We start from the raw sequence: 27,889 nt of genomic DNA on the forward strand, positions 1-27,889 counted from the left end.
GATTAAATCACATACTTTGGGAGAACTGTTGCTTATTAAGAAAATATTTATGAGTTGAATTGTATTACTTCTAAATATATAAAGAATTGGAATGGCTTCCAACAATTACTATAAAGAAGCCAGCCAAGTGAATATTTCCAATTAAATCAGGCTGGTTTGGGGTTTTTTTAACTTCTCAGTGTCTTGTGTTCTTTCTTCTGTTTTTTCACGGTTCAAGTAGATAATACAGCTGAAGTCTCGCACGTCTCCTCTTTGGTATCCTTTCATGTGCTGGTGATCAGTAGGAGCCTCTCTGTAGGCACTCACAACATGAAAGTTTTCTTTCTTGTCCGTAAAACTGCTGCTGGTGATGTTTACATTCTTGCTTTTATTTAGGACCAGTTGTTATACAGAGCTTCAAAGGCAGGGGCTTCTTATGGGTTGTTTATATTTGTATTGTTCATTCTGATAGTGACCATATTAAAATACCTGCCGAAAACAGTGCAGCACAGGCACTAGCACAGAAGTCAGTGTTTTCTACGCTGTTCAAGTTACGCAAGGAGACAGGTGAAATCCCATGGCCTAATTTATAAGCAGGGGAATAAAGACAAATTAATTAAAACAAAAATGCTGAACAAAAAAAAAATTCCACTAAGCCATAAAGCGTTCCCTTTCCTGTTTGTATTCAATGAAATTCAGATGTTTATGGAGAGGTTGTGCACCACTGCTCATCTCACCTCGTACCAGCTCTCTATAGAGTAGAACATTTCACAACCCTCCACAGAGGTTTGTGTTTATTTCTTAGGTAAAGCATATAGAAAGTAAAGTCTAGCACTCATCCTATAAAAGTTAGACCTGGGTGGACATACCCAGACCAGAGCAGACCATGAACCTTTTCTAAGATGTCAGGGAAAGAGGCAACTAAGAAAACCTAATTAATTTTCTGTGAATTGAAATTTACTATATAGAATCATAGAATAAGTTTGCGTTGGAAGGGACCTTGAAAGAGATCATGTAGTTCCAACTCCCCTGCCATGGGCAGGAACATCCCACTAGGCTGGGCTGCCCAAGCTCAACTGAATGCATATAATACATACAAGCAAGCTCAACTGGATACAATTTAAGCAATCTGCAAAATTAAACAAAACACTGAAAATCACTGCAGCAGAATATTGGGTGAGTGTTTGTTCTTTATTCCAGCCTTCTCATAGTTGGTTATAGTCATCATTGCTGCAGAGATCACTTTGTTCTATGCTAAAGGAGTTTACTCCAGAGCACACAGGTCCTGCCTTTATTGCTGGGGTTGGAAATTGGCCACTCAAAGAACTAACCAGATATATTTGTGTTTTCCAGCACTTTGCAGCAGATAGCAAACTCATCTGGGTATTTTGCGTATTTCCTTATCTTTGTTACCGGTTCATCTAGTCACCAGTGATTGTCTACAAGTTAAGTAAAGGTTTCTCCTCCGTAAGCACTGGAAAATGAAACCAGACTGCATTACTTGGAAAAATAATTTAAAATGATGGAAATTATTCTTGTATAAGACAGGCAGATATAGCCCGACACTAGGGTATTTCTGAGTTGCCAGATGAAACAGCAGCTTATTCAGTGCTACGCCTTTATCCAATTCATTTCTAGGGCTGTTCTCTAAAAAGAATCTACAGTCAGCGAGTCTGAACTGCTGCTCTCTGTCAAGGGGAAACTGAGTGGCTATTCCATTGCCTTATTCCAAAAGCTCCTTTTGAAACCCGAAACACTGGAGCACAGAGATCTGCCAGCGAGTGCCACTGGGAATGCGGGAATGCAGCCCTTGCCTAATGCCTGTGCATCCTGCCAGCTCCTCCCTTTCTGCTACAATTCATGTGCTGTAACAGTGACTATCACTGCTCACGCCACACACAGGAGTTTTAGCCAGCTGATTCATGAAGCCAAATCCATTTGTCACACATCCCCATCTCCACCAGCCTTTACAAGAACTTCCCTGAAACAATGTTTAGCAGTACTCAGACTTCCAGGCAAAGCACAGCTTGACCCAAATTGCTTTCCTTCCTACAGAGTGGAATTACCCTGTCATGCTGTTCCATGTGACCAGATATTAAGGGGTTGGCATTTACAGAACTAATGGCATGTACAGAACTATCTGCTCTTTTCAATAAAGGCTTCTTTAGGTTGTTTTGACAAGCTGAGTGGTGTAGTTGCCACACCGGAAGGATGGGATGTCGTCCAGACTGGAGAAGTGGGCCCGTGAGAACCTTGTGAGGTTCAACAAGGCCAAGGTCCTGCACCTGGGTTGGGGCAATCCCCATTTTCAGTACACGATGGGAGATGATGTGATTGAGAGCAGCCCAGCAGAGAAGGACTTGGGGGTGCTGGTTGATGAGAAGCTCGACATGAGCCAGTAATGTGCATTCGCAGCCCAGAAGGCCAACCGCGTCCTGGGCTGCATCCAAAGCAGCGTGGCCAGCAGGGAGGGAGGGGATTCTGACCCTCTATTTCTCTCTTGTGAGACCTCATCTGGAATACTGTGTCCAGTTCTGGAATCCTGAACGTAAGAAGGATATGGAACTGTTGGAACGGGTCCAGAGGAGGGCTACGAAGATGATCGGAGGGCTGGAGCACCTTCCATACGAGGACAGGCTGAGAGAGTTGGGGTTGTTCAGCCTGGAGAAGAGAAGGCTCAGAGGAGATCTTACAGTGACCTTTCAGTACCTGAAGGGGCTACAGGAAAGCTGGAGAGGGGCTATTCATAAAGGCTTTTGGTGACAGGACGAAGGAGAATGGGTATGAACTGGAGAAGGGCAGATTTAGACCAGACATAAGGAGCAATTTCTTCACGCTGAGGGTGGTGAGGCCCTGGCCCAGGTTGCCCAGGGAAGCTGTGGCTGCCCCATCCCTGGAGGTGTTCAAGGCCAGGTTGGATGGGCCTTGGGCAGCCTGATCCAATGGGAGATGTCCCTGCCCATGGCAGGGGGGTTGGAACTGGATGATGTTTAAGGTCCCTTCCAACCCAAACTATTCTATGATACTATGGTTTCAGGAGCTCAAGTTTTCTGGACACAGAACTACCATCTAAATCAATGCTTTTAAGACATTGCTTCTCTGCGTGGGAGACAAGACATGGGTAGTTCTTGTTGAAACTGATGGGGGGAAGACAGTTTCTGAACGTGTACAGAAAGCTCTGCTTCTCCTTTGCATTGTGTACAGGCAGCCAGAACTCTGACTGTTCCCAGTGAATGTAGTTCTTAGCCTATAACTCCTGAGGAGCGAGCCAGGAGAAAGTTAGTCTGTGAGCCATTAGCCAAAGAGCACTCACATATAGTGGATGAATATGGGTTTATTATATTTGAGCTACTGTAACTCATGGTTAGTTTTATTCACAGATTAATCTCATATGAGAGAGTTTAAAGCCACCCTGTTATGCTCACTTAGGGCTGTCAGTCCAGTGGCTAACACTCCTTAGCATCAAAGATGCATTACATTTGGGAATTCACACCAAAACTTACCATCTCATTGACTTATACTCCACCTCACTACATTTTCACAATGATATTCAGAGGGCAATGGCATACTAAAATATATATTTATGTACTTTAAACATACACCCTTTAACAGATTTTAGTGGAACATTTTTGAGACTGCATTCTCACAAGCCAGCAAGCTTCTCTAGAACCCTTACCAACCACGATCAACCACGGATAACTAGAATTGAACTTTTTTTTTGGTAGTATAATATCTCAGGTAATTGCGCATATAAAGAATCCCCGCCAGAACTCTTCAAATTGCTTAAGGCCAATAAAAGCCCTTAGCAGTATATGGACCTTAGGTTCTTACTGAACTGTATTTTATGGAGATCTTTTTTACCTATATGGATTTCAGAGTCACAGATGGGATGGATAGGGAAAGTAGTGGGAGTAGGGAAAGTCTTATCCCCTTTCACCTCCAGTTTGCATCTTCCTCTGCTAGGTCAGGGCTGCACCCATCTCTGCTGATCATATGCTTTAACACAAGTCCATTGTGTTTGTGTTAGAAAGGTCTTTCTGTAACATCAGTATTTGGAAAAGAAAAAGATACTGAAGCAACTTTTTCTTTTCCTTTCCAAGCAGATGTTATGAAAATCCTCTCCATATAAAAGGGAACACAGCACAAGAGAAAAAAAAAAAAGGCTTTCAGAGCCATCAGTTTCTGAGGTATTTAAAATTACTTTACTTGACTCAGTTAAAAAGTAGTATTACTGCTACCACAAATTTGCTAGAAAGATAATGACAGATCTGTTCTGAGCTTCAAGTAACAGGCACTTGTTCATTGTTCTTTCATAATGAAATACCAAATTTTCACTCATGTTTGGAAATCAAATGACAAAATCCTTTTACTACAGCTGTGTGTGACAAAGGCACTAATTAGAAAATTCCCTGGCAAATCACAGAGGCTTATTTCTGTACAAGACTACGGTGTTTAAGCTTGTTCAGGTAAATAAGAAATGCAGAAGACAAGGATAATCAGATATATTTGTGTTACTGAACATTTTTATCCCCCAATAATTTGTTCCAGATTTTTATTTCCATATGAAAAGTATATTTTCAGATTTTCTAAAAAAATCCTCAGCAGCAGCATTTACTCCCTGCTTTCTCCTAAGCTGTAAACCTTTTCTTGCTGTATAAACCAGCCACGTCAGAGGAGAAATATCTTTCTTTTTTTTTTTTAATTTATCCAATCACATCTTCTTCGTCTTTGTACCCATCGAATTTCACACTCAAGCTGAGAATTTTCATTAAGTTTGCAAAAAGACAGATTTTGGACACAGCTAATCAGGATTCTGTTATTCTACCTATGTATTAGACAACATTCTGAGAAACGTAAACTTTCCAAAGCTTTTGGCCATTTGAACATTTTGATTTAGCATGAATCCTCAGTTCTTCAGTTGTATCGGTTTGTGAATTTAAACATAAACTTTATCTCATTCTTCTCATGCTAGGAACTGCACTTCACACACTGGCTAATTAACTACACTTTAGAATGGAGTAGGAATGATTACTCTACTGTAATGCTGCTGTTTCTTAGCAACCGTGAAAGATATGGTGAAGGATGTAAAAGAGAGACCCAAATAACATGATTTCCAGATTGAGACCTTCCACCTAGGCTTACCTGCTAGTGGGATAGTTAATTTTAAATTTCCATTTGCCTACTTCAGTGCCGTGTCCGCTGTGGGCTCCTGCAGGGGCATTTTCACAGCCCAAGCTGGCACTTGCATTATGTTTCCACAGAGCTGATAATGCTTGCTAGCTGCTCCAAAAAAACTTGTAACATTTCATTAGGAAAATATTTCCCTGCTTCCTCCCCATACAATGACTTATGTCCAGCACTAACTTCTCACTTGGTGGGATTTTTATCAACATAAAACTGCAAAGTTAGGCCTTGCCTCTGTGTTACACAATAAACAAGATTTATTCTATTAATAGCAAAATTGGCAATTATGTTTTTCTTGATAATGATAATAAAGTAACTTAAGAATTTAAATCGCTTTACTGGACTCTGAAGATACTGATTTCATGTAAGGAGCGACTTTACACGCAAGACAAACAGCGCTGTCACTGATTTTCACAAATATTAATAGAATTTTAAAAACAGCCTGACAGATGAAAGTCCAATTAAAAACCAAATTCCTTTGATAACTGCAGGATCTTTTTCTGTCTTCCTATGTAGTCTTACTCTGCAATCGCTGCTTCCACATGACATTGTGTAGATTTGCTTTCTACTTGGGGTGGGATGGAAGAGATTGGTCTCTGCTACTGTATTTATATTTTGGTTCTTTTACGCATGGGAATGTTAAAAAACCACACAGCAGACATCAAAGTACCAAAGTGAGGATAAAAATGAATTAATGGTTCAAAATAATATGAACCACCTAGTCAAGCCCTGGTCTGACTCAGTGACCATTCTGTGCAGTCTACTATAGCAGTTGGAAAAGAAAGTAGCTCTTCCCTGTTGCTACAGAGCGTGTATTTTGTGGGGGGTTTTGTGGTCCTTTTACGTTGGTCTGTCAGCAGGCACAGGTAGAGCCAGTGTTTGTCTGGGTGGTCACTACAGTTTTGTTTCGTTATCTCATTGAACAGAGAAGGTCCCAACTACTCGTGGATTTTTTGCTGAAAGCAGCCAATCTAAACATATAAAAATCCAAGATTGTAATTTGTTAGTCGTAAACTTATAGTGGCGCCTGGCAGAGCGTTCCACAAAGTCCTGTGCAAACCAAGGGGTCTCCTCTGCAGGCACTGTGTGGTAACGCATCCACCAGCCTCTCTGACTATATGTTTAAAGGATTCCTGTTTCCTCTATGACGGTTAGTTTGACAGTGTTTGAATTGTTGTTCACAGAATCACAAGGTTGGAAAGGACCCATTGGATCATCGAGTCCAACCATTCCTAACACTCCCTTAAACCATGTCCCTCAGCACTTCATCCACCCGTTCCTTAAACACCTCCAGGGAAGGCGACTCCACCCCCTCCCTGGGCAGCTGTTCCAGTGCCCAATGACTTACTGTGAAGAATTTTTTTCTGATATCCAACCTGAACCTCCCCTGACGGAGCTTCAGGCCATTCCCCCTTGTCCTGTCCCCTGTCCCTTGGGAGAAGAGCCCAGCTCCCTCCTCTCCACACCCTCCTTTCAGGTAGTTGTAGAGAGTAATAAGGTCTCCCCTCAGCCTCCTCTTCTCCAGGCTGAACAACCCATTCATTTAGGTTGTGTGGTTTTCCAGGTGTGTGTGTGCACGTTTGTTTTTTCAAAGCAGTCATATTCTTTAGTAACCTGAAAGAAAGGAACTGGTGGATTAACCAGTATAAGTAAGTACATGCCCATGGTCAAGTGGTGTTCACAGCAATGGTGTTTTCTTGCTTATGTGGTCCCTGGGAATATCATTCTCTTATACCTCAACTACTTTCTGTTGAGGTACTTTATTCTCTTCAAAGAGGTAGATGGATGTTTTAACTTCTCCTTTAATATTAAAATGAATATAATCAAGGCTTGATTAGTTTATTTCTGGCAGCAGAATAGCTGAACATTATGCCAATTGCTTTCAGTAGCAGCCTTGCTCAGTAGCATTGTATTTCAGTAATTTTCCTCTGATGTGCTTTCCTTGCATAGCCCGGAGTGACTTTGTAGCACTGAGAGGAAAAAGGACTTCTCCCTTGTCTCCCTCATACGACAAAATTTAAGAAAACCATTATATCCATAAGTTCCAAACTTGCTGCTGCTGTCAGCTGGCTTGCAGGTAAATGGAAGGCAAGATCATACTTGGTTTGGAGTCTGTATCTCTTTTTCTTCTGTAGTTTGGAGCCGAGAACATCCTGTTTTCTGAGCTTTCCCATTGAATTAATAAAAACTGAATGAAAGATAAGGCTTTCCTGACTGTAGACTTAGGAGAGCAACCCAAGACCTGGTCCTCACAGTTGAGTGACCTCCTGCAGGGCACTTCGCCTCCCTTACTTTGCATGAAACCCAAAGTCTATGGGGGGAGAAGGCTGAAGCATCTTATGACTCAGGGTCAGGATAAGGCTGGAATTCACAATAGGACTCTGGAATACTCTATCTGTTAAGATGTAACCTAAAACCTACCAAGCCACCCATTCTTGTAAGTGAAAAAGTCTTCCTTTCCCCAATACCCTTATCCATCAATTTACTTAGATATAGCACTAGTGCACTACACTACAGCACTATGAAGAAAGGAGCAAGGCTAACTATAATTTATAGTTTAACAGTCTTTTTTTTTTTTTAACTCCTGGCTAAATAAATCAGATTCCCGAGACAGGTGGTCTGTTTAGTCTATTTTAGATCACATTAGGAACAGTTCTACTTCTGTAACACTCTTTTCCCCTGCTATATAGGGCTTTGTTATAACAAGATTAAAATAAAAAGAGACAGATGTTTGATGAATAAAATTACATTCTCAGGTTTGCCAGAAAGTGCATCTGCTCCTCAGCAATTGCACTTGATATTAACTTGCCTCCTGGCCTCACTGCACCGTTAAAGCTGTAAACCAGTATGTCATTGGTCTGCAGACTTGGAGTAGATGGTGTATTTTTGAGAAAAAATCCACCTTTTTTCCAGGTGTAACTTACACCCACATCTTGTGGGCATTAGACAAGTGGCACCTATTCTGCAGGAGACTGTGATACTAAAATATTATTTAAGGGGATGAAGATGGCCATTAGGTGTCAACAGTGCCTAGCGGCTATATGATATGTAAATACAAGATATTATTGACAGACCTTCAGGTATAGCTTGCTGATGACTTAAACTGGCTCTTTTTCTGCTTTCAAAGCCAGCTGGCACAGAAGGTTGGCTGCACTTGGCTTCTGGAGGAACATTAGCTTCTGGAGAGATGAGTGCAGTCCGCAGCCCATAGGGCAGTGCCTTCTGTAGCAATTAAGGATCAGTAACACCTGAGGTGGTGCTGGGAGGGATTAATCTGAATGGAATCTAGGGAGATGAGAATGGATTGTGAATATGATCTGACAGGATAAGATACACACGAGTGGTGCACCTTGATCTCATGGCTTAACGAAAGCTACAGTTTTTCAACTGGCTGCAGAGGAGGGATAAGAACTATCAAGTAGTCTTTAATTTTTTTTCAGGTGTGTCTTTGAGTCCCTGCAACTGAGCTGTCTGCATTTACACTTTGGAAATTAGTGTAGTCAGCAAGTGTTGTTTGCTTAATGTTAGGATCCGTGGGCGTTCTGGGCTGTATTAACTGAAGTAACGACTCTCCAGAAAGATTGGAGGCTGTATCTAAAAGACTGTCAGTGTTGAAAATGAGGTAAAATTAAGGACAGATTTTTGGCAAAGGTTATCCTGTCTGCTCATGTGGAAAACAAAGGCAGGATAACAATTTGGTTTGGTGTAGAAAATTGTTGTTGTTGAAAATAGAAAACTGTTGCTGAACTAGGCTTCAAATTGCTGTGCTTTGTTTCAGTATCATAGAAACAGGAGGTTGAAGGAATAAAGCTTTTATCAATCATCTAATCTCTTCTCTGAGATAAGACTAGCAAATTAGAAGAGATACATCTCTAATCTGTTCCTAAAGACCAACATCCCTTCGTGGCTTAATGCAGTGATTGCAGTTCTTAGGAAGATTTTCCTAACCCCGGGCTAAATCTCCCTGGCTGCAAATATGCTGAGAGCTTCTTGTTCTGTCTCCAGCAGACATCGATCCCTGTGAGCATTAACTAACTTCAGCAAACTTCCAGCATGTATGTGTAAAACACTGTCTTGTGCTATTTCATTTCTAGATTAAATAAACTGATCTTGAAGTCAGAGAAGGAAAATAACATTATCCCACTACAGCTGTTTACTAGCAAACCTTCAGCCTGTGTTTCTATAGGCAAGATTACTGTCAGTCCACTACTAATGAAAGGCTATGCCTCAGATGGACGTGACTTTGGAGCCTGTCATATTTCAGGCCAGGTTTCACCTAGATTTCTAGAACACAAGGTTTAGTGCCAGGTTACCATATCTTGTAACCTTAGAATATCATTTGTTATTCCTTCCACTAAGGCATTGACTGAGATGAAGCAATAGAGGGCAGATGGTTTAAAAGCACAAATTCACACCCTAGAAAGCCAGCTTCCTCCAGAAAAGTCTTAACAGACATGATTGGAAAAATGTCCATATTCCTTGGCTTGCACACAAATGATCTTGGCAGCAAGCAGCCTCTTCAGAAGACTAAAGTGTAGATAGGTTATATATGTAAAGTCCACACAAACTGTTTTATGTGGAAGAACTGGAACTCAGCTTGTGAAGAAAATAGTGACTCTACGTGCCATAGGGAATACTTTTCCCTGTGACATACAGCGGGTTTCTTAGGGAGACTGTGGATTTGGGACTATGGGGTGTGTACCACAGCCATGGAAGAAAGCCTGTGTTCTATCACTTGATCAGGATCTCTTTTTGTGCTTGATCCCACCCCATATTTTGAAAGACTTGTGTTGGAAAATATGCCAGTAGTCATGAGCACATTAATTCTGCCAAATTTTTGTTCTGGTAAATTCTCTTTGGGTGAAAGGCTTTCCTCTTTTCAGTAAGAGACTCATGTATTAAAGGGAAAAGCAAAACAAAGCAACACCCAATAGTTTCAAATTGTGGGTTCTATTTTTATTCCAAACATGCTTTCTCTGCTGGAGAGCTAGACAGTTGGAATCCGTAACAAATGGAAAGATGAGGGAAAACTATGAGTGTGTTCTTTTCAGTTGAACTACTAGAAACTATGAATTTTCTACTTCTGTTTGTAACATTCCTTTATTGTCTAATCATATGCTTATTGATTAAAAATAATTGCATTCATCTGTTTAATATGACAAAAAGTCAAGTGTGGTTATGATAAATTAGTTCTCAAACAGCAGCCTTTTATGAATGACTCCTGAAAGACCATATTGAATGCATATGGATCTTCCATGTTTAAGATGACGTGCTAACTGCAGCAGTGTAGCTGCTTTCTCAGGGCTGGAAGTTCTTTCATAACCTGCCTATAAAAGTACCTGCTGTGATCACGCACTGCATGGATATTGGCAAATACTAGCTTTTAATAAAACAGCTTGGAGTTCTTACTGCACAAACTCATAATGAAAGGCACTCCTGACCTAAAAATAGTAAACAGACAAAGCAGTCCAGTAATAGGATGAGAAATAGACACAACTGAAATACTTGCTTAAGGCTGTCATTAAGACCCTGCTGTCAGTCCAGTACTTTATCCATCAGATTTTGAAAGCTGCACGAAGAAATGAGACCTGTATCTTTAGTGTGTCCTTACATTTCAAATCCTATTTGCTGAGAAATTCAGGAAGGTGTTACTTAAACTCTGCCACTTTTCTTTTCCTTAAAAGATATACAAATGATGGATACCTTTTGCAATGTGTTAAATTGGTGGACAAATAATTAATATGAATGAAAATAAATGAAAGTCCAGGCTTAATATGAATACTAGTACACACGAATACTGTGATATTACAGGAAGAAAGTAATCCTGCCACTGTTTGGTTGTTTGGTTTTTTTTAATCGTGGAGAAACTTAAAAGAAAAAAATTCTAGAAAACCTTACTTGGACATTTTCTTTCCTTCTTCTTCCAAATGAGCATGTAGAGATATGGTGAAGCTTCTTAAATACTGCCATTTCTGTTACTCTGCAAACATCTGTCCCTGGGTAATGTGTTAGAATAGCTCTGAAATACCTCAAACTCCAAATCAGTGTTGCATCTGTTGAAATCTGGAAATATCCTAGGAGCATCTTCCCTCTATGCTTAATTATAGCCATCTAACACCTCTGTTATGCCTGTTCTACCTGGGTAACAGTGCTATTGCAGAATTGCTCACCCTGCTTTCACTGACTTAGGCAGCACCATCCTGAGATTAACTTCTATTAGTTCACTATAAAATGCTTTGGGCAAAGCAGCCATCTGTTTCCTCCTTACCATCACGAAAGTGGCATGTGTGTATATATGAGCACAAGTGAAAATAAATTTAAACACTCCTTTTGTGTCTCTGCATATATAAATTATTTTTTTTGTGTGTATGGATCTGCTAAAAACAAACCAGAAAAATCGCAAGAAGAGAACCTACTCCAAGTCCTGGCACAATCCAGGTGTGCTGTGCTCCAGGCCTGAGAGACAGTTGCAAAAGATCAAGATGCAGGTATTTGCCAACATAGCGGCATTGTGTGCTCCCCATTTACCCCAGTAACAGTCTGCAATGTTGACAGCACGTTCTTTTCTTCCCCAGAGCTGTATTCTACATTGTACCCCTCAAATATTGCAGAGGCTGTACTTTCTATGGCTCATTTGGGTCTTGACATTCATTAAAAATATTTAAAACTCAGCTTTAAGTCGTACATACTGATGTGTGTGCACCTCCCATTCATGGAAACAGGGCATGATCATTACTACAGTGAAAAATGTGAATCGACAGGATAATTACTTCCATTCTGTAAAATACTGTTGTCTTTACTTACTAAGCTGTTTCTTTGTTCTGTGTACTCTTATGAAGGAAACTGCTTTTATATTTATTTGTATTTCAGCCTCTCTAGGTATGACGTCAAAAGACCTGCTGAGGCCTATGACTTGAAAGTATTTAGCTTTTCTTCTATATATAGCATTTCCTTAAAGGAAAATTATTTTAGTCCACTTGACACATGTATAAAAAAAACTTAGTTGCATTATATCACATGTTGTTTCTATTAAAACAACGTTTTCAGCCCCCAAAAAATATTAGACCAAGGCAAGTTTCAAACCAAAGGAACTGAAGTAGATAGCCGTAAAACTTTCATTGTGCTTTGAGTTTCAGGGGCTTTATAATGTCATGTGTATTTTTATCGTTTTATTATGGTAAAGAAACTACATTGCTTTAAAAGAAAGCTATATACTTATTTAAAGATTTGTTTTCAGTCTCTTTAATAACATATGATCTGTAGAGCAGACAGTATTTGTATTTTAATCATTGATGAAGTGCCTAAGCATAAGCATCAGCTGTCCCTAGGTTATAATCCTATTAAGATACATAACTACTACTTTAATGTCTGAAAAAAGTGAGGAAAGAAAGAAATTTCAGAAGTAGTCGTTTAATATAACGGCACACACGCTATCTGAATTTCCATCAAATGTGGCTATGAGGAAAAAGGAACTTTACAAATACAGAAAAGCTCATTCAGTAACAAGTATATAATCAAAAAACCTCTCAGTCTGTGGTTGTCTGCACTGATCATGTCTAGTCATGCTTTATTTCACTGCACAGCCAGAGGTATTTCACGTGCACCTTTCTACCTCCTTGTCACTGACTGCAATAACTTCAAGGAAATCAATTGCTGTTCTATGAAAATATGGAAAACATTGAATAATGATCCCCCCATAGCCCTAAATTCTCTTCCTACACATCACTTGTCTCTGTCTTAATACTGCTCAGCTGTTGCTAAGGCAATATCCTCCTAGAGAAGTTCTAAAAGGTAAATAGAATCATAGAATAGTTTGGGTTGATAGGGACCTTAAAGATCATGTAGTTTCAAGCCCCCTGCCATGGGCAGGGACACGTCCCACTAGATCAGGCTGCCCAGACAGTTCTAAGCAGTCAGGAACTCCAGGCAGTTCTAAGCAGTGCAAGAACAAGTGTTACTCCTCTTCTGTGCAGGAATGGGCAAGTGTAGACATAGCACTTGGCAATACGAAAGCTGCACAGGCATCTTGGCTCCACAGTCAGGTAATGTGAGCATGTCTTTCCTGCTGCCCTGCACCTGCAGTCATGGAAAGGCTGCATGGGAGTAAAGCTGGGCTCCCCCTTTCCGTCTCTCTATCTGCTGGGAAGGCTGCCTGTTCTCTTGTGTCCTGGCAGATGACACACAAGGGGCTGCTGACTGGAGTTGAGGTGAGATGTTGGGTGGAAGGAAAATGCAGCCCCTATTTGTAGCCACCTTGGTGATGGGAGATGAAGCCTAGGTGTCAGCCTGGCTGCTGACCCTGCGAAGGGCAGACTTCACTCTGATTGGATTCAGCTCAGTGGTGGAGTGGGAAGGTGAATGGAAGGGCTGTGTTGGTGTTCTGGTGAATCTGTGCCATCTCGGCAATTCCCTAGCTTCAAGTCCTTTCCCTAAAGCCCTGCTTGGTGAATTTCTGTGCTCTCATCCTTGTCTCCTTAACAGAACATTAGAAGAGGCATTCTTGTCTAAAGTGAAGAAGAGTTTAGAAGCACCTCTTGCCATCACAGCCTTTTCACAGATGTTTAAAGCTTCTGCTTGTTTTCTAGAGGCAACTTCTGTGAATTCTCCTGCAGTATCTTTTAATTTAAAAATATTAGAGCTTCTAAGAGAATCTGTTGGTAAACTTGAGTGGTAGATATCTGCATGCCATCGTTCATCACAATGCTCTGCAAAAGGGCTAGGCATTGTTTTTCTTTATTCCTTGTAACTGAGCTATGCCACTAGAAAGCAGTGTCCTCTGACCCCATTGATCAATGACAGTCATAGGCTGCTGTGTCTGGAGAGAAATGAAATTATCCCCTGGACCTGTTACTCGAGCTCATGCAGGTGAGGATGTAATGCTTCTCCAAGAAGGTGTTTGCTCTGGAACGCACTCTGGAAATAATGGGAGCCTTTTATGTGTGGAGAAGCTATTGTGTTCTCACTTTCTGGCAAATATTGCATCTACCTGTTTCAGTATTTCAAAATCAAATTAACTTTCCTGTTCTCAATATGTTTTACTAATCAAGATGACACCGATCTGATTTAGAAGCCAACTGTCTGTATTGTTTGTTTGCTTGCCAGAGGAGGCAGGTTAGTTCCTCGGGCAAGGAAAATTTAATACCTCTAGTTACAAAGACAAGACAATATCTTACTCCCATCAGTTTTCCCTTTCATGAAATATAACCTCCTTGCATTTACTCACTTTCATAGTAGCAGAAATCATAAACCTAAGAATATTTAAGAAGAAATGAATTAAGGAAGAAGAATGAGATCAATACTGAAGAACTGAGGCTTGCAAAAGAATAGCAAGGCACAGGGAAAATGAGAAGATCAGTTATGTGTTAGGAAGATGTGGGTATCTGGAGAAGGAACACAAACAAAACTATTAGTGTAAAACGTGAGGATGGGTGGAAAGAGAAAGAACTGGAAAAGGTTCTAGCAGGTAGAAGATGCAGATATCAAGATTTTGGCTATATTCTCTATTCCTGCAAGGGACTTAGCCTCTATGGTAGCATGTGGCAGTTCAAGGGAGGGTGGAAGGGGGCTTTCTACCTTCCTTGCCCTCTGCATGCCACAGTATACTGGGCCTTTTTTCAAAGCATGAGGCATTTCTGCATGTCCTCCCGAGGTGCAGCGCCACTCATTGCTCTTGATGTAGTCAAAACAACCATTTTTACCTGCCCAAGCCGTTGCATGTAGCAACATAACATTGAAAGTGCCTACTTTTTGGCTCTTCATAGCTATGCTTTTAAACAACTAGCACTGAACAAAAGAAAGCTGTGCTGATTTTAAGTGAATTATACCAATTAGGTATAAGAAGATCCCTAGTTCATGTTTTGGAAATTGGCCTCAAAACTGCAGGAGGTATCCTGGTCTGGAGGATAAACATACCAGCTGATTAAAAACTAAGTACTGGGACTGCTCTAAGCCCTCAGACATCTGTTTTAATCCAAATTTTAAAGTTAAATTGTGCAATTACGGAGAACACTGGTATTCATCTGTCCTTAGGATTATTTGTTCTTGGCTTTCCATGAATTTTGTATGATTTCTGTAAAGGAAGTCCTTTGTGAAGAAATGCCAGCTTCTGTTATTGTTGGTTTTGTGGTGTTTGGTTTTTTTTTTGGTGGGGGGCTGCAGGCAAGAGAGAAACCTCAGCCTCATCTGTCTCAAGGATACAAAATATTATGTTATTCCTCCTTATGCAGGATGACCAACCTTTAAGAACTGATATGGAAATAAGAGTCTTAAAACCAAATATAGATAAAAGAGAAGCCAGAGAGACCTCATAGCTGAGATCAGGCTAGTTTTATGTAATAGAAGCTGGTTTCCAATAGAGATGAGCTTTAATCACTGAATAAAAACTTCCTCTTTTAGTTGTACAGACTCTGATATATTTAAAGGGCACCAGTTAGTTCAGGTTGGTAAGATTGGGGCATACTGGCACTCTGTAAAGTTTGTGGAAGTGTTCTTTATGTATATTTAGCCTTGAACTTTTTATCCCATTCCTAAATCTGTAATCCAGGTCAACATTTTTCCTTACTTATTCTCTATAATTTCCTAAGGTACCGTTGCTGTGCGTTTACTGGTTATTTTTGCATTTACTACTAACCATTTCTCTTAACACTGGAGATAATCAATGAAACGTATCAAAATACTGGCAAGTACCAAAATAGCAAAGCACCAACTATAACTTGCTTTGAAGTGAACATGAAGGTTGCTCGTAATACTTTTAAACTGCTTCCTTCTGACTTCTGGGAGTGAAGGGGAAATGATGCACAAATACACAAAGTTAAAATTAAATGCAAGTAATCACACCCACAGACATTCACCTGGTATAACATTGTGGCACAGAGGCTGTGTTGGAAAAATAATCTGAAAGATTATCATCTTAACTAAAACAAAAACAACTCAAAAAAACCTCTTTGAAAAGTCCAAAGAACTTGCATTTGTTTGATCTGCACCTGTCGGTGATCTGACCGTGTAAACTACATGCAGTAAAAGTAAATGAAAAACTACTTGGAAAGGAAACAGTAACACAATAATAGTGTCAATACATTTCTTCAAAGAGAAAGGGAGAAAATTTAGTTTCTTCCAGTAATGCAATCTGCTTGGATAAACAAAGTTAGTGCCAGAAATGAGATAATAATTTTTCTGCTAATTTTTACTTCTTTATGTCTTTCAGAAAACAGCACCAGTAAGAATAGCAAAGGGAATGCCTTTGTGATTAAGCGTTTGTTTCATATCATAGATGGCGATAATCTTCCTGCTCTATTTTCTGTTGTTTTATCAACAATTATTAGCCAAAACCTCTATCTGTACAGAGACAGGTCACCCTCTTCCTCTCTAGAAAGGCTAGACCCAACTTATAAATCTTGAGTTAAAACAGAATCTCTACCAAGAAGAGATTAACAACCACTGGAAAGGACAGCAAAGTGACTTTTGCCATTTCTCAGTCTTTTTAATTAAAGATGGTTGCCTAGCAGAAAAATCACTGGCTACCAGCCAGCATCTGAGCTCAGCTTGGCTTTTCAAGAAGTTTGACTCTTGGGTATAATAAAGTCACAATTATTGCAACAAGGTAGTCTCAGTTGCCAATGAGTCTCCTTCAGCTAAAGTTGTAAGCCTATAAGAAGCCTTCCCATAATCTAAATGGCAGAGGGATTTCTGCATACAAACAGCAAATAACACACTTTTAATTGGGCAAGGCTCCAAACCCAGGTCTTGGCCCCAGGCAGCCTCCCTGGGAGAGGTTCAGAAGCAGTCCGACACCCTGGACAGCTGGTGCGTCAGAAGTCAAGGTAACAGTGAAGAATCTCTGCACCCTGCTCTGACCACAGGGTCTATGTCTCTAAACTGGGACAGAGAACGTGTTGTACACGCATCGTACTGCCATCTGGATGCAAGATGAATTCATTTCCACACTCCAAATGTTGTTTAATTCCTACTGGCCACTGTTATCCTCTGTTTCATGCCAGGACAATTTGTGGGAGGCTATCTGGCATGGGTTGAAACAGTGCCAGGAAGTATATTAGTAGATAAACAGTTTAGAGGATTGTGTACCGCTGCTCTGGCCTGCAGCCAGGTCCTGCTTAGTTTGCTAGAAGAGATAATGAGCGCTCTTAGAAAGTTACAGGTTTCTTCTACTTTCCTGGGACTTGGGAGGACCTGTCACCCCAATGCTGATGCTGTGGGCAGGTGCAAGCACAAAAAGCTTCTCGGGCAGGCCAGGTCTTCCTGAACTCTCTCTCATCAATCTGGCCTACTATTTTCCCTTTTGCTTGGGGTTTATAGCTTTGTTCTTCTGTTACCAACAAAATCGGGCGATCTACTATTCCTACCATGACTTCTTAGTCTTTGGTGTAGACAAGAACGAAGGATAAATAATTTATTTCTTGAAATGGGAGGTTTTTGAGGAGATGTGTTCATTGCCTTCTACAGGTCATCCACAACGGCCAGAATTTCACATCAAATGGAACCCACTCTCATCCTATCTGGCAACACAGACAGGAATAGTTGATGACTGTTGTGTGGCAGGATATTACTTCATGTTCCTATCTATGAACATCATCTGGCATTATAAATTCCTTCACCAAGGCTTGTCCATATCTGCGTATTAGAAAAAGCAGAGGCTTCCTTCACTGCTACTGCTAGTAGCATCATAATTTTAGGTGGTAATAGATCACTTTGTGGCTAACTATTCTATGAAGAGCCCCTTACATCTATTATTTGAATAAGTGTAAAACCAGATCCCTTGCCTGAAAAACAGCTGTCTCTGACCTGGAAAGATTGTGGCTGGCCTCGTCCTGCTATCAGTGTGTCTGGGTGGCACTAACCTACACTGTCCTTGAAGTAAGTAGTTCCGACCAAGAACATAAAATGCACTATGCACTAACTTAACACAACAACATTTGCCTCTTACCCCTACCTGGGAGCCAGATTCTGCTTCACCCATGATGACAAGTCATCCTGAGGCCACACTTTTCATATACCATCCTCTCAAAAGTAGGAAGAAGCTATCAAAGCTACTGAAAAGAGTTATCTCGTATAACATCAGCTATCGCTGCTTAGCAGCCTCATCTGCAGACGTTACCATTGCAGATGAACTTGGGCTTCAACCCCTGCTTTGAGAAATTCATATTGCCACTTGATTTTAAAGAAAGAAGAAGCCTGAACAAGTTGACCTGTTCAAATAAACTATTCTGTTTGGCCAAGTTGTCTATTCAACTTGACAAAAGTGGGGTTATTTACGGTCTTTACTATCATCATGGCAGGATTAGATTTTTTTTGCCTTTCAACATGTCAGTTGGACAAGGCTCCCAATCTGACAGCCACTGTGCTACAGAGGGGTCTCTACGTAAATCAGCAGCCCAGGTGTTTCCTGGAGGGAACAGTGAAGTTAAAAAAATGCCACCCAAGCAGGCTCTTGGCTGCTGCTCTTACAGGCGATCGCTGCCTGCTCATCCTGCAGTGCCTCTGGCACACTCTGCCTTGGCAGGGAAACTTGGACACATGCTTGTCTCAGCTTGCAGCGCGATCCCAAAAGGCCTGTAAGAGAGTTTGGAGCATGGGTTCCCATGATGTGCTAGTTCAGGTCTGTCATCTGTCCATCTCTTCTCAACTAGTTTTGTTTTTCCTTTGTTTTCCAGCAGAAGGGAAAGCCCTTTATTAAACAGGTGCTAGAAAGGACTTCATTACAGAAACATCCAGTAGAGTCTGCACCTTCCACTCAAAATATTGTTTTCAGTGGTTTTTGTTTTTACTTCTATACTGACAACATACTGTTATCTACCACTTCTGCTGGCTTACCTGAAGTCCAAAAAATATTATTGCATATCTGACTTAAACATTTTCCTGTATCATCAAAACAAAGCTTAGTTACATCAACCCTATCTTCGCTCAAACCCACGAGTATTCCCTGGAGCAAAGTATACCTTTTGTCGTGATAAACACTGTTCAAATGACCGGTTTGATACTGCAAAAATGGTTATAAAATGTCTGCTTGCTCTTTATATCCCATAAGCATTCTATTGATGCTTCAAATAGCTACGTGCTAAATACCTTACAGTAAGCTTTCTAATTGTTTTTATATGTACAAGAATATATTGGCTCTTGAATGGCTGTTAACTCTGTTAACTTAATGGCTGTAAAATGGTGATTAAAATATGTAACAGGCTTAGAAGTTTAATATCACAAAAGCACGGGCAGTTCCCGTAGGACGTTAAATAATTTGCAGAAAAAGTTCTTTGCTAAGCATTGCAAATCAAATAATATTACAGTTCCAGAAAAATTATTCATGTCTGTTAGGGCTGATTTACAACATTGAATAATGTATAAACCTGTTGTTGTTTTTACTAAGTATATATTTATTGTCTAAAATAAAGTTCAGATAATTATCAAATAAACTTAAATGCATTAATATTTTTGTGCAAAGAGTTGCAGGGTAGGATCTTGGCACTATGGAAGAGCATAATAGTGCTCCCACTGCCTTTATGGATGCAAGCCTGGCAATAAGGTTGTCTTAATTTTCTTCTCCCTGCCATCAAACAAAGTCATAGGCTCCACAGTGTTAATGTTTCAAAAAAAAACAACCCCAAACCAAAACCTGTCACCAGTTTAGAGATCTGCTTGCAGTGCCAGCTCTCTCTTTCCTAGGCCAAATGTGTCTTGATTTCAGTGGGAGGAAAGCCAGAGAGGGGACCAGCAACAGTTTACTCTCCAGGATATGTTAAACTTCATAAAAATAGTCTGTATTGTTTCGATGATTATGCAGGCAATTTAGCCTCTAGTTAGCATATGTTAATAGAGTCCCATTAAAATAGTGTCCTATTAAAATAAATGTGGAAATCTACGTTCTGGCTTAACGGCTTGTAAAGGCTTAAATCAATATTGCATAAAAGCTGTATGTCCAAATTCCTGTCTGTTTCAGCCGAAGAACCCAGGACAAGGCACCGCAAATGAAGCTCTGCCACCTTTCTCTTGCACGCAGAGTCTCCAAACCCACTGCAAAATCATTGCTTTTGGAGGTGACCTGGATTTTTGTGAAATGTTACTCTGAAAGATGGCACAGAGGATCATACTTTCATGCGGTAGCCTGCCTATGAAAGAGCTGGGAAAAAGTCCTTTGAAAAAAAAGGGAAGGAACCTCTCAATAGGTGGACATTAAAAATGAGAACAATTTTCTATTTAAGGTTTACCCACTCAGTCATCAAAAGCTTATCTATAGGATAAGAAAGGAAATGTGACTGGTCAAGTGTCTAGTAGAACTCCAGAACTATCACAGCAGGTACTGCTAGTCAGTATGTAACTCTTTTATTTTGCATTTAAATATGTTTTTTCACAATTGCGAAGATCTGGTTATGGCTTCTAATAGGGGTCTGTCTCAGAAGTAACTTTCTTGGAAACAAAAGCAAAAAGGATACTTTTTTTTTCCTCTACAGATACCTGAAATTTGAAGCAGTAGTAGATGGGTGTGAGGAGACTGGCAGAAGCCAAAGCTGTGGAGCTGGAGGCTCTTTTGTGCAGAGATGTGGTGCTTGTTGTTTTACAGTACAGCTAACATCTTATATACTCACACAGAAGGAGCTTTTTGTTTGCACCAAAGAAAGAGAAAGATGCTATCGTGGCAACGTGCTCAGAATAAATACAGAAAAAAATACTTTTCCCTCCTTGGAGACTCGGCTTTAAGTGGGCTATTAAAGGAAGTGAGGCTGCTGGGATCTTGGAGTAAGACTCCAGCTGGCTCTTGATGCCAAGCGTGTGGCAGATGGTGGAGTGTCCCAGGTAGCCTTCTGTCCTGTGCACACCTGTGCGAGTCCCAGGAATGGCAGGGATGCTGTTCCACCAGGATAGAGCAAAAGGCTGAATAAGTACTGCAGGAGTAGTACACACCCTCAAATAGGCTGTTTTAAAACGCCTGTAATGGATTAGCATTGTAGAGCCCTAATGACAAACTAACTGAACCGTGCAGGGCTCGAACAATTGGACAACCTAAAAAGGGGCACCTGTGTAAGCAGAAGTGATTGCTTTACAAACTTGGAAGGGCAAAGACTGGTAACAAAGAGAGTTAAGCTTCAGGTTGGTGTCACTTTCAATACAAAAAACCTACCTATTTCAAAATCGATGGCCAAAATCAGACCATTACTATGACTTCATTGCAAATACTTCCCTGAGGCACTTGGCTTGCCCTATAAACTGCAGGCAGAACGCCCCTGGTCACTGGGATCTGTGGGGAGGGGCACCTCCCTGAACAAGGTGGTGACTGGATCCCACACTATAACCCCTCAGCTTCTGTGCTTGCGACAGTGACTGACAGCGTGACTGCTGAACACCCACATACTGAGAGATACTGCACTGTACATATGGCAGAGTGCAGAAAAAGACCAAATGAAATCTAGCAAAAATACATTTTCCAGAAGAGGATGGGGGATACAAACAGCAAGTAATTCTTTAGCACAGAAAAGATGATTGCATCCAGTTAAGACAAAGCCATCAAGTTTTCACTCTATTCCAGTTTTTTTCTACTGCATAGGCATCTGCTATGTATGGTCAAAATACCAGATTTTTCTCCTCTTGGGTAATACAAAGGAGGAATAAGAAAGAGGAGAGGAGAATGATGAACATCAGCTCTTGGCAGCTAGCAAGTGATGACACAAAAAGCACTTATGGCACTCTCTAAGCACAGTTATTTTTAATTTATTTAAAAGAAAATCCTATTAGGAACAGGAGTGAGTTGCTGGCAGGAGCTATGTTACATTAATTTGTCTAGAAGTGTAATGTTTGTAACTTGTGCTTCGTGCATTCCTTTGAATATTTGGATGAAAAAGTATAGCTGTTGGTGGTCTCAGTAAGTTCAGCCCAGTGGAGCTTTATGAATATAAGGAGCTGTATACCTCTTGCTAGTCTTTTATTCTCTAGTTCTCAAGTAAGAAAACACAAAGCAAGATATCGCGAGTAAATAAAACTAATATTTAAAACTGGATTGGATTTAAAACTATGCTATAAAAACATGTTCTGTTAGGAGACTAGAGAAGATGACACCTATTTATCTTATGACTTCCCACTGTTGTTCATCACTGTATTAATAGGACAGTTTAGATATTTCACAAAATATGTGGCATTTTTTCCCTGTTGTGGTTAAAGTGTTTTTTGGTGTTGAAAAATTTGGATTTGACAGTAGGCGGAAGAGGAGCCAGATGGGGTAAAGGATGTCTAAACTGGATGGATCAGACTGAAAACATTTTTTTTCCGAGAAGACACTGTAATGTAATGCTGTAACTTCCTATTTTGGGTTTATTCTGATGGCTAGGATCAGCCGTCCTACTGTTCTTAGTTGTGTCTGGTGCTGGTTAAGTGCCTTCAGAGAAAACGCCTGTGATTGCCACCATGGGAAGCTGGAGGTCGAGCGTGTCCCTTCTGTGTCAGCTGTGCGTGTGACAGCAGGAGGACAGTGCCACTGACTGAAGAATGAGACACCACAAGATAGGCACGGGGAGGGGGTGACAGCACTTCTCTGCAAACCGGCGCTGGGATACGAGCTGTGCTGGTAGAGCAAACCTACCCCGACCTACGCTGGATGTACACCAGTTTGCGGTCCCCGTTAGCTGTCTGTGCAGCGCAGCCTTTGGTGACGGCACGTCAGCAGTGTGCAGGAATGTGGAAATTTGGGAATGGCAGGAGGTATTTTAATTTTTCTCCTTGTGTCTCATCTAAGAACTATGTGGCCTGCAGCGGCTCCCCAACAGTGTTTATATAGCTTTTGTTATTTCTTTTTTTTTTTTTTGGTGACAACTTAAGACTTGAAAACAAAAGCCTGGTGGCCCTGGGGACCCCATGCCAGCCTCTGAGGGGGTCTCTGACTGCTGCGGTCCCACAGTAACAGCAAAATGACTCTAACCAAACCCCAAAAAACTTTGCAACCTCTACAGCACAATGCATAGCCCTAAGGCAGCCGGCACCTACCTGGGCAGGGCAACCCCCCTCTTCTCCGTTTGCTCATGGGGGCATCTCCCCCTCCTTTGCTCCTCGGGGCAGTTCCCATCCAATGCCCCCCTTGGCGCAGCTCCCGCGCCTCTCCTTTAGTCCTGGGGGCATCTCCCCTTCCTCTCCTTTTCCTCCCGAGGGCATCTCTCCCCTCCTCTCCTTTTGCCCCCCGAGGGCATCTCTCCCCTTCCTCTCCTTTTGCCCCCGAGGACATCTCCCCCTCCTCTCCTTTGCCCCCGAGGGCATCTCCCCCTCCTCTCCTTTTGCTCCCGAGGGCATCTCCCCCTTCCTCTCCTTTACTCCCGAGGGCATCTCCCCCTTCCTCTCCTTTACTCCCGAGGGCATCTCCCCCTTCCTCTCCTTTGCCCCCGAGGGCATCTCCCCCCTCCTCTCCTTTCCCCCGAGGGCATCTCCCCCTCCTCTCCTTTTGCCCCCAAGGACATCTCCCCCTCCTCTCCTTTACTCCCAGGGCATCTCCCCCTCCTCTCCTTTTGCCCCCGAGGACATCTCCCCCTCCTCTCCTTTCCCCCGAGGGCATCTCCCCCTCCTCTCCTTTCCCCCGAGGGCATCTCCCCCCTCCTCTCCTTTACTCCCGAGGGCATCTCCCCCTCCCCTCCTTTCCCCCGAGGGCATCTCCCCCTCCCCTCCTTTCCCCCGAGGGCATCTCCCCCTCCTCTCCTTAGCTCTCGGGGCATCTCCCCCTCCTCTCCTTTTGCCCCCGAGGGCATCTCCTCCTCCTCTCCTTTGCTCCCGAGGGCATCTCCCCCTCCTCTCCTTTGCCCTGAGGGCATCTCCCCCTCCTCTCCTTTGCTCCCGAGGGCATCTCCCCCTCCTCTCCTTTTGCCCCCGAGGGCATCTCCCCCTCCTCTCCTTTACTCCCGAGGGCATCTCCCCCTCCTCTCCTTAGCTCTCGGGGCATCTCCCCCTCCTCTCCTTTTGCCCCCGAGGGCATCTCCTCCTCCTCTCCTTTGCCCTGAGGGCATCTCCCCCTCCTCTCCTTTGCCCCCGGGGACATCTCCCCCTCCTCTCCTTAGCTCTCGGGGCAGCTCCTCCCGCTCCGCTGCCGGAGGCCCCGGGCTCGGCTCGGACGGGCACGGGAAGGCTTCTGCAGCCTCGGGACAGCGTGGTTGTCCGCATCGCCGACCCTCGGTACGTGCGGGGGAGCCCTTCCCTCCCGCAGCCGCCCCCATCCCCTCCACTGACGCGGTATCCGTGTCCCCGTACCTGCGGGAGAGACCAGCTCGCCTTCGCTGAGCTCCCCGGAGTCCGAGTCCATGCTGCGGGTCCCGGCGGGGGCAGCTCGGGCCGTGCGGGAGGAGCGCCGGGGAGCGGCGGACGGGAGCGAGCGGCGAGCGGAGTCGGCTGCCGCCCTCTCTTCCTCCTCTCCTCCCAGCCCGGGCACTGGGTCGGCGCCACCGCATGCAGCCACCTCGCTTAGTGCCATTGGCTGCGAAGGAGGAGCGGAGACGGGAGGAGGGAGCGGGGGCGCGGCGGGCTCGAAGCAGCCTGTTACACAAGTTCTGGGAGCGGAGGGGATGGGGCTGCCCGGCAGCCGCAGCCCAGAGTGCAGCCGCAGGGCGCAGCCAGGACCTTCGCTTTGGCTGCCACCGCGCCCCCCTTCTGCCTTGGTCTTTTCCTCCCTCTTCCCTTGCGGGAATCTCCTCCGACTCTCGTCTCTCTTCTCTCTTCAGGATCGATCTCCTCAGAAATAACTCGCTAGGATAGTGGAGGGCGAGGAGGAAGTGTCGGTTCTTGTTGGATGTCGGTGCCCAGAGGAATGTTGGAGAAGTGGGGTTTGCTGCTGCTTTCTCGCGGGTTATTCACGGGCTCAGGGAGACAGTGCGGTATTTGGTAAACGAAAAGCACGTTAGATTTGTTTTGAGTCTGAAAACTTTCTCTCTTGAACTCCGCAGACTTCGCCCGTGTCCTACAGGCTCCTGCAGTCCTGTTAATTAAGAGCCATCCCTTAATTGAGGTGGCCGAGGCCACTTGCTCAGCTCTGAGGTTGGGCAGGTCTTTTTTTCCCTTTGCTTTTACTCCTTTTTCTAATTTTTGTTGCTGTTATAAGCCAAAGAACACTTTAATTTTAGTACAAAAATCTCAGGAAAGTAGTAGAATCATAGAATAGTTTGCATTGGAAGGGACCTTAAAGCCCACCCAGTTCCACGCCCCTGCCATGGGCAGGGACACCTCCCACTGGACTCCAGGGATGGGGGAGCCACAGCTCCCCTGGACAGCCTGTTCCAGTTGCTGTGCCTCACCACTGTCATCGTGAAGAAATTCCTCCTTATGCCTAGTCTAACTCTGCCCCTCTCCAGTTTATCCCTATTGCCCCTCGTCCCATCACCACAAGCTTTGTGAACAGCCCCTCCCCAGCTTTCCTGCAGCCCCTCCAGGTACTGGAAGGTCACTCTAAGGTCTCCTTGGAGCCTTCTCTTCTCCAGGCTGAACAACCCCAACTCTCTCAGCCTGTCCTCGTGTGGGAGGTGCTCCAGCCCTTGGATCATCTTTGTAGACCTCTTCAGCAGTATTAGGAACAACACTTTTCTAATTGGGAACCAAATGTCATCACTAAGCAGACCTCATAGATCTATCTGATCCGTAGATATGCCATACCCTACAAGCCAGCCATTGCCTTGAATACTGACCTGTGGAATACTGCAGTGTCCAGCCAGAGGTTTATGCCTCTAGCTGTAGATCACGAATATCCCTTTCTTTCCTTTGTAACTCTCTCCCCCAAAGCCATGCAGATGCTTATGAAGCAATGCCTGGACACCGCTTTGAAGTGGCGTGTATGAAGTTGTCATCACACTGTGTCAAGTGCGCTTGACAAATGTGAAATCTTTCTCTATTAGTGTATACAGTGACATTTGAAAAATAAGTTTTTAAAAAGGGGATTCTTTCTAAACTTAGCGGCCCTTGTTGACTTCTTTCTAGTGATGGCTTATGCTGTGCAGTGCTGAGTGTGAGAATTACAATAGTAAAAATGAAGCCAGAATTTGCCTATGTTCTGGGGTGAATACTAGCATGCTCCCCTGCCTTCAAATCAGATTGAGCCTGAAGAGGTGATAGACCTCAAGCTTTCTGATCCCGGGAATACACACGCTGGTATGTTGAATTTAGACACGTAATTCTTCAATCTTTGGAGTGAAAAGCTAGGAGTTAGATAATTTGGCATGTTGCTGTCATACTAAACATATTCAAGTCATACTGCTGTCATGTAGTGTTAAGGCACTTTTGTTTTTTTATTCCATGAAAACAGATTCTGACTCTTGTTTGTAATTGCTTTCATTAAATTTAAAGCGTCATCCCAAATGCTGCTGATTAGAACCCTGTAAATTAGTGTAGTGCAAGAAAAAACACCTACATTGAAGCAATGAATCTATTGTGAGGAGCCAATGCAAAATCTGAATCCATGGAGACACATTGCGTAGATTAACAGAAGATGGGGAGTCTACAAGTATGATGAAAATAGTGTAGCAAGAGAAAAATGCTGAGATTAAATAATGAAAAATAATCCCAGATACCGCACCAAAACCAGATCTGAGGGCTGGGAAGAGTTTAGTCTAAATCTTATTTTGTTCACTTTTTACCAGCACTAATACAGCATAAAAAACTTTTCCAATAAGAGTATAGCAGTTTAATTCTGGTAGGAAGAGTAAGTTGGTAACTGAATGTAACTAATTAGTTTTTCTGGAATGTCTTTACTTGCTTGAAACTCTAATGTTGGTTTCTAAACTCGGTGACAATCACGGTAATTAGGTCAATAATAAACTAAAATATGTTTTTGCAGGGATGTGTGTACACCAAAACCCTTCCTGCTCCTCCCGGCCAGCTACGGTATATTCTGGGTCATGTAAAGAGCTGATAAAATGCAGCTCCATACGTACTTCCAAGGTGCTCTAGGTACTGCTCTTGCCCTATTTTACTGTGTGGGCTTCTTTTCCTTGGCTGCATAACCTATACTATACTTGGCAATTTCATGTCAAACTCTGAATAGTCACACTTCTCCACAACTGATTGTAATTCAGTTGGTAAAAAGACAGATTATTTTTCATGATCATCTGAAAGACAAAAAGTCTTGGCATGGAACTGTTAAAATGAAAACTGAATCCCACTTATTTTAAGCCCTGTCCAAAAAAGGACAGGGCTTTTATCCTTCTAAAAGCATAATAATAAGAGTTAGGATGGAAATCCTGTAATTGAATTGATTTTGTGTTGCATCAGACTTGTGATGTATACATTAGGCATTATCATTATGATGCTGTAATTACTTTCTATTCCACAGTAAATGCTGTTTCAAGATTACTTTCCGTCTTTATTGCTGCTAACCCTAAAGCAGTATTTAAAGTTTTCAGCTGTAGCAGAATGAGCATATTGTTTCATTTCAAAACATATGGTTAGAATTCAGTTTTTCCCTTCTTAAAGTTCTCTGCCCGACAGAGTCCGGCACTTGGTTTAACACGTGACCTGGAAAATTCCATATGCTTATAGCTCTGAACTTCATAGTTTCCGCTCGTTACAACGTTGGCACAGAGAGAAACACAAAAGGTTCGTTAACAGCAATATATACCCTAGCTAGATGCATTTTAAATGAAACTCCACATGAAGAAAGCTGTCAGTTCGTGGCTTATTTTTTTGCATTTAGTACAAATTTTGCATTATTTTAAACTAAAGCTCTGAGACTGTAGCTGTGTGCCTCTTCCCTTTATTGCTAGGGTAGACC

At 42.5% G+C, this 27,889-nt stretch overlaps 1 protein-coding gene across 1 annotated transcript in view; it reads right to left on the minus strand.

Moving 5' to 3' along the window:
* The window catches only part of TNFAIP8L3 (TNF alpha induced protein 8 like 3), a 48,388-nt gene extending 23,163 nt beyond the window's left edge, over nucleotides 1-25,225 (minus strand). The window contains exon 1 of the mRNA XM_054077483.1: nucleotides 24,388-25,225. Within this exon, the coding sequence (XP_053933458.1) occupies nucleotides 24,388-24,607 (220 nt within the window). The 5' untranslated portion in view covers nucleotides 24,608-25,225. The remainder of the gene's footprint in view (nucleotides 1-24,387) is intronic.
* Nucleotides 25,226-27,889: the final 2,664 nt, after the last annotated feature.

This window comes from Cuculus canorus, chromosome 12, assembly GCF_017976375.1.
Source record: "Cuculus canorus isolate bCucCan1 chromosome 12, bCucCan1.pri, whole genome shotgun sequence".
In the NCBI taxonomy this organism is placed as follows: Eukaryota; Metazoa; Chordata; class Aves; order Cuculiformes; family Cuculidae; genus Cuculus; species Cuculus canorus.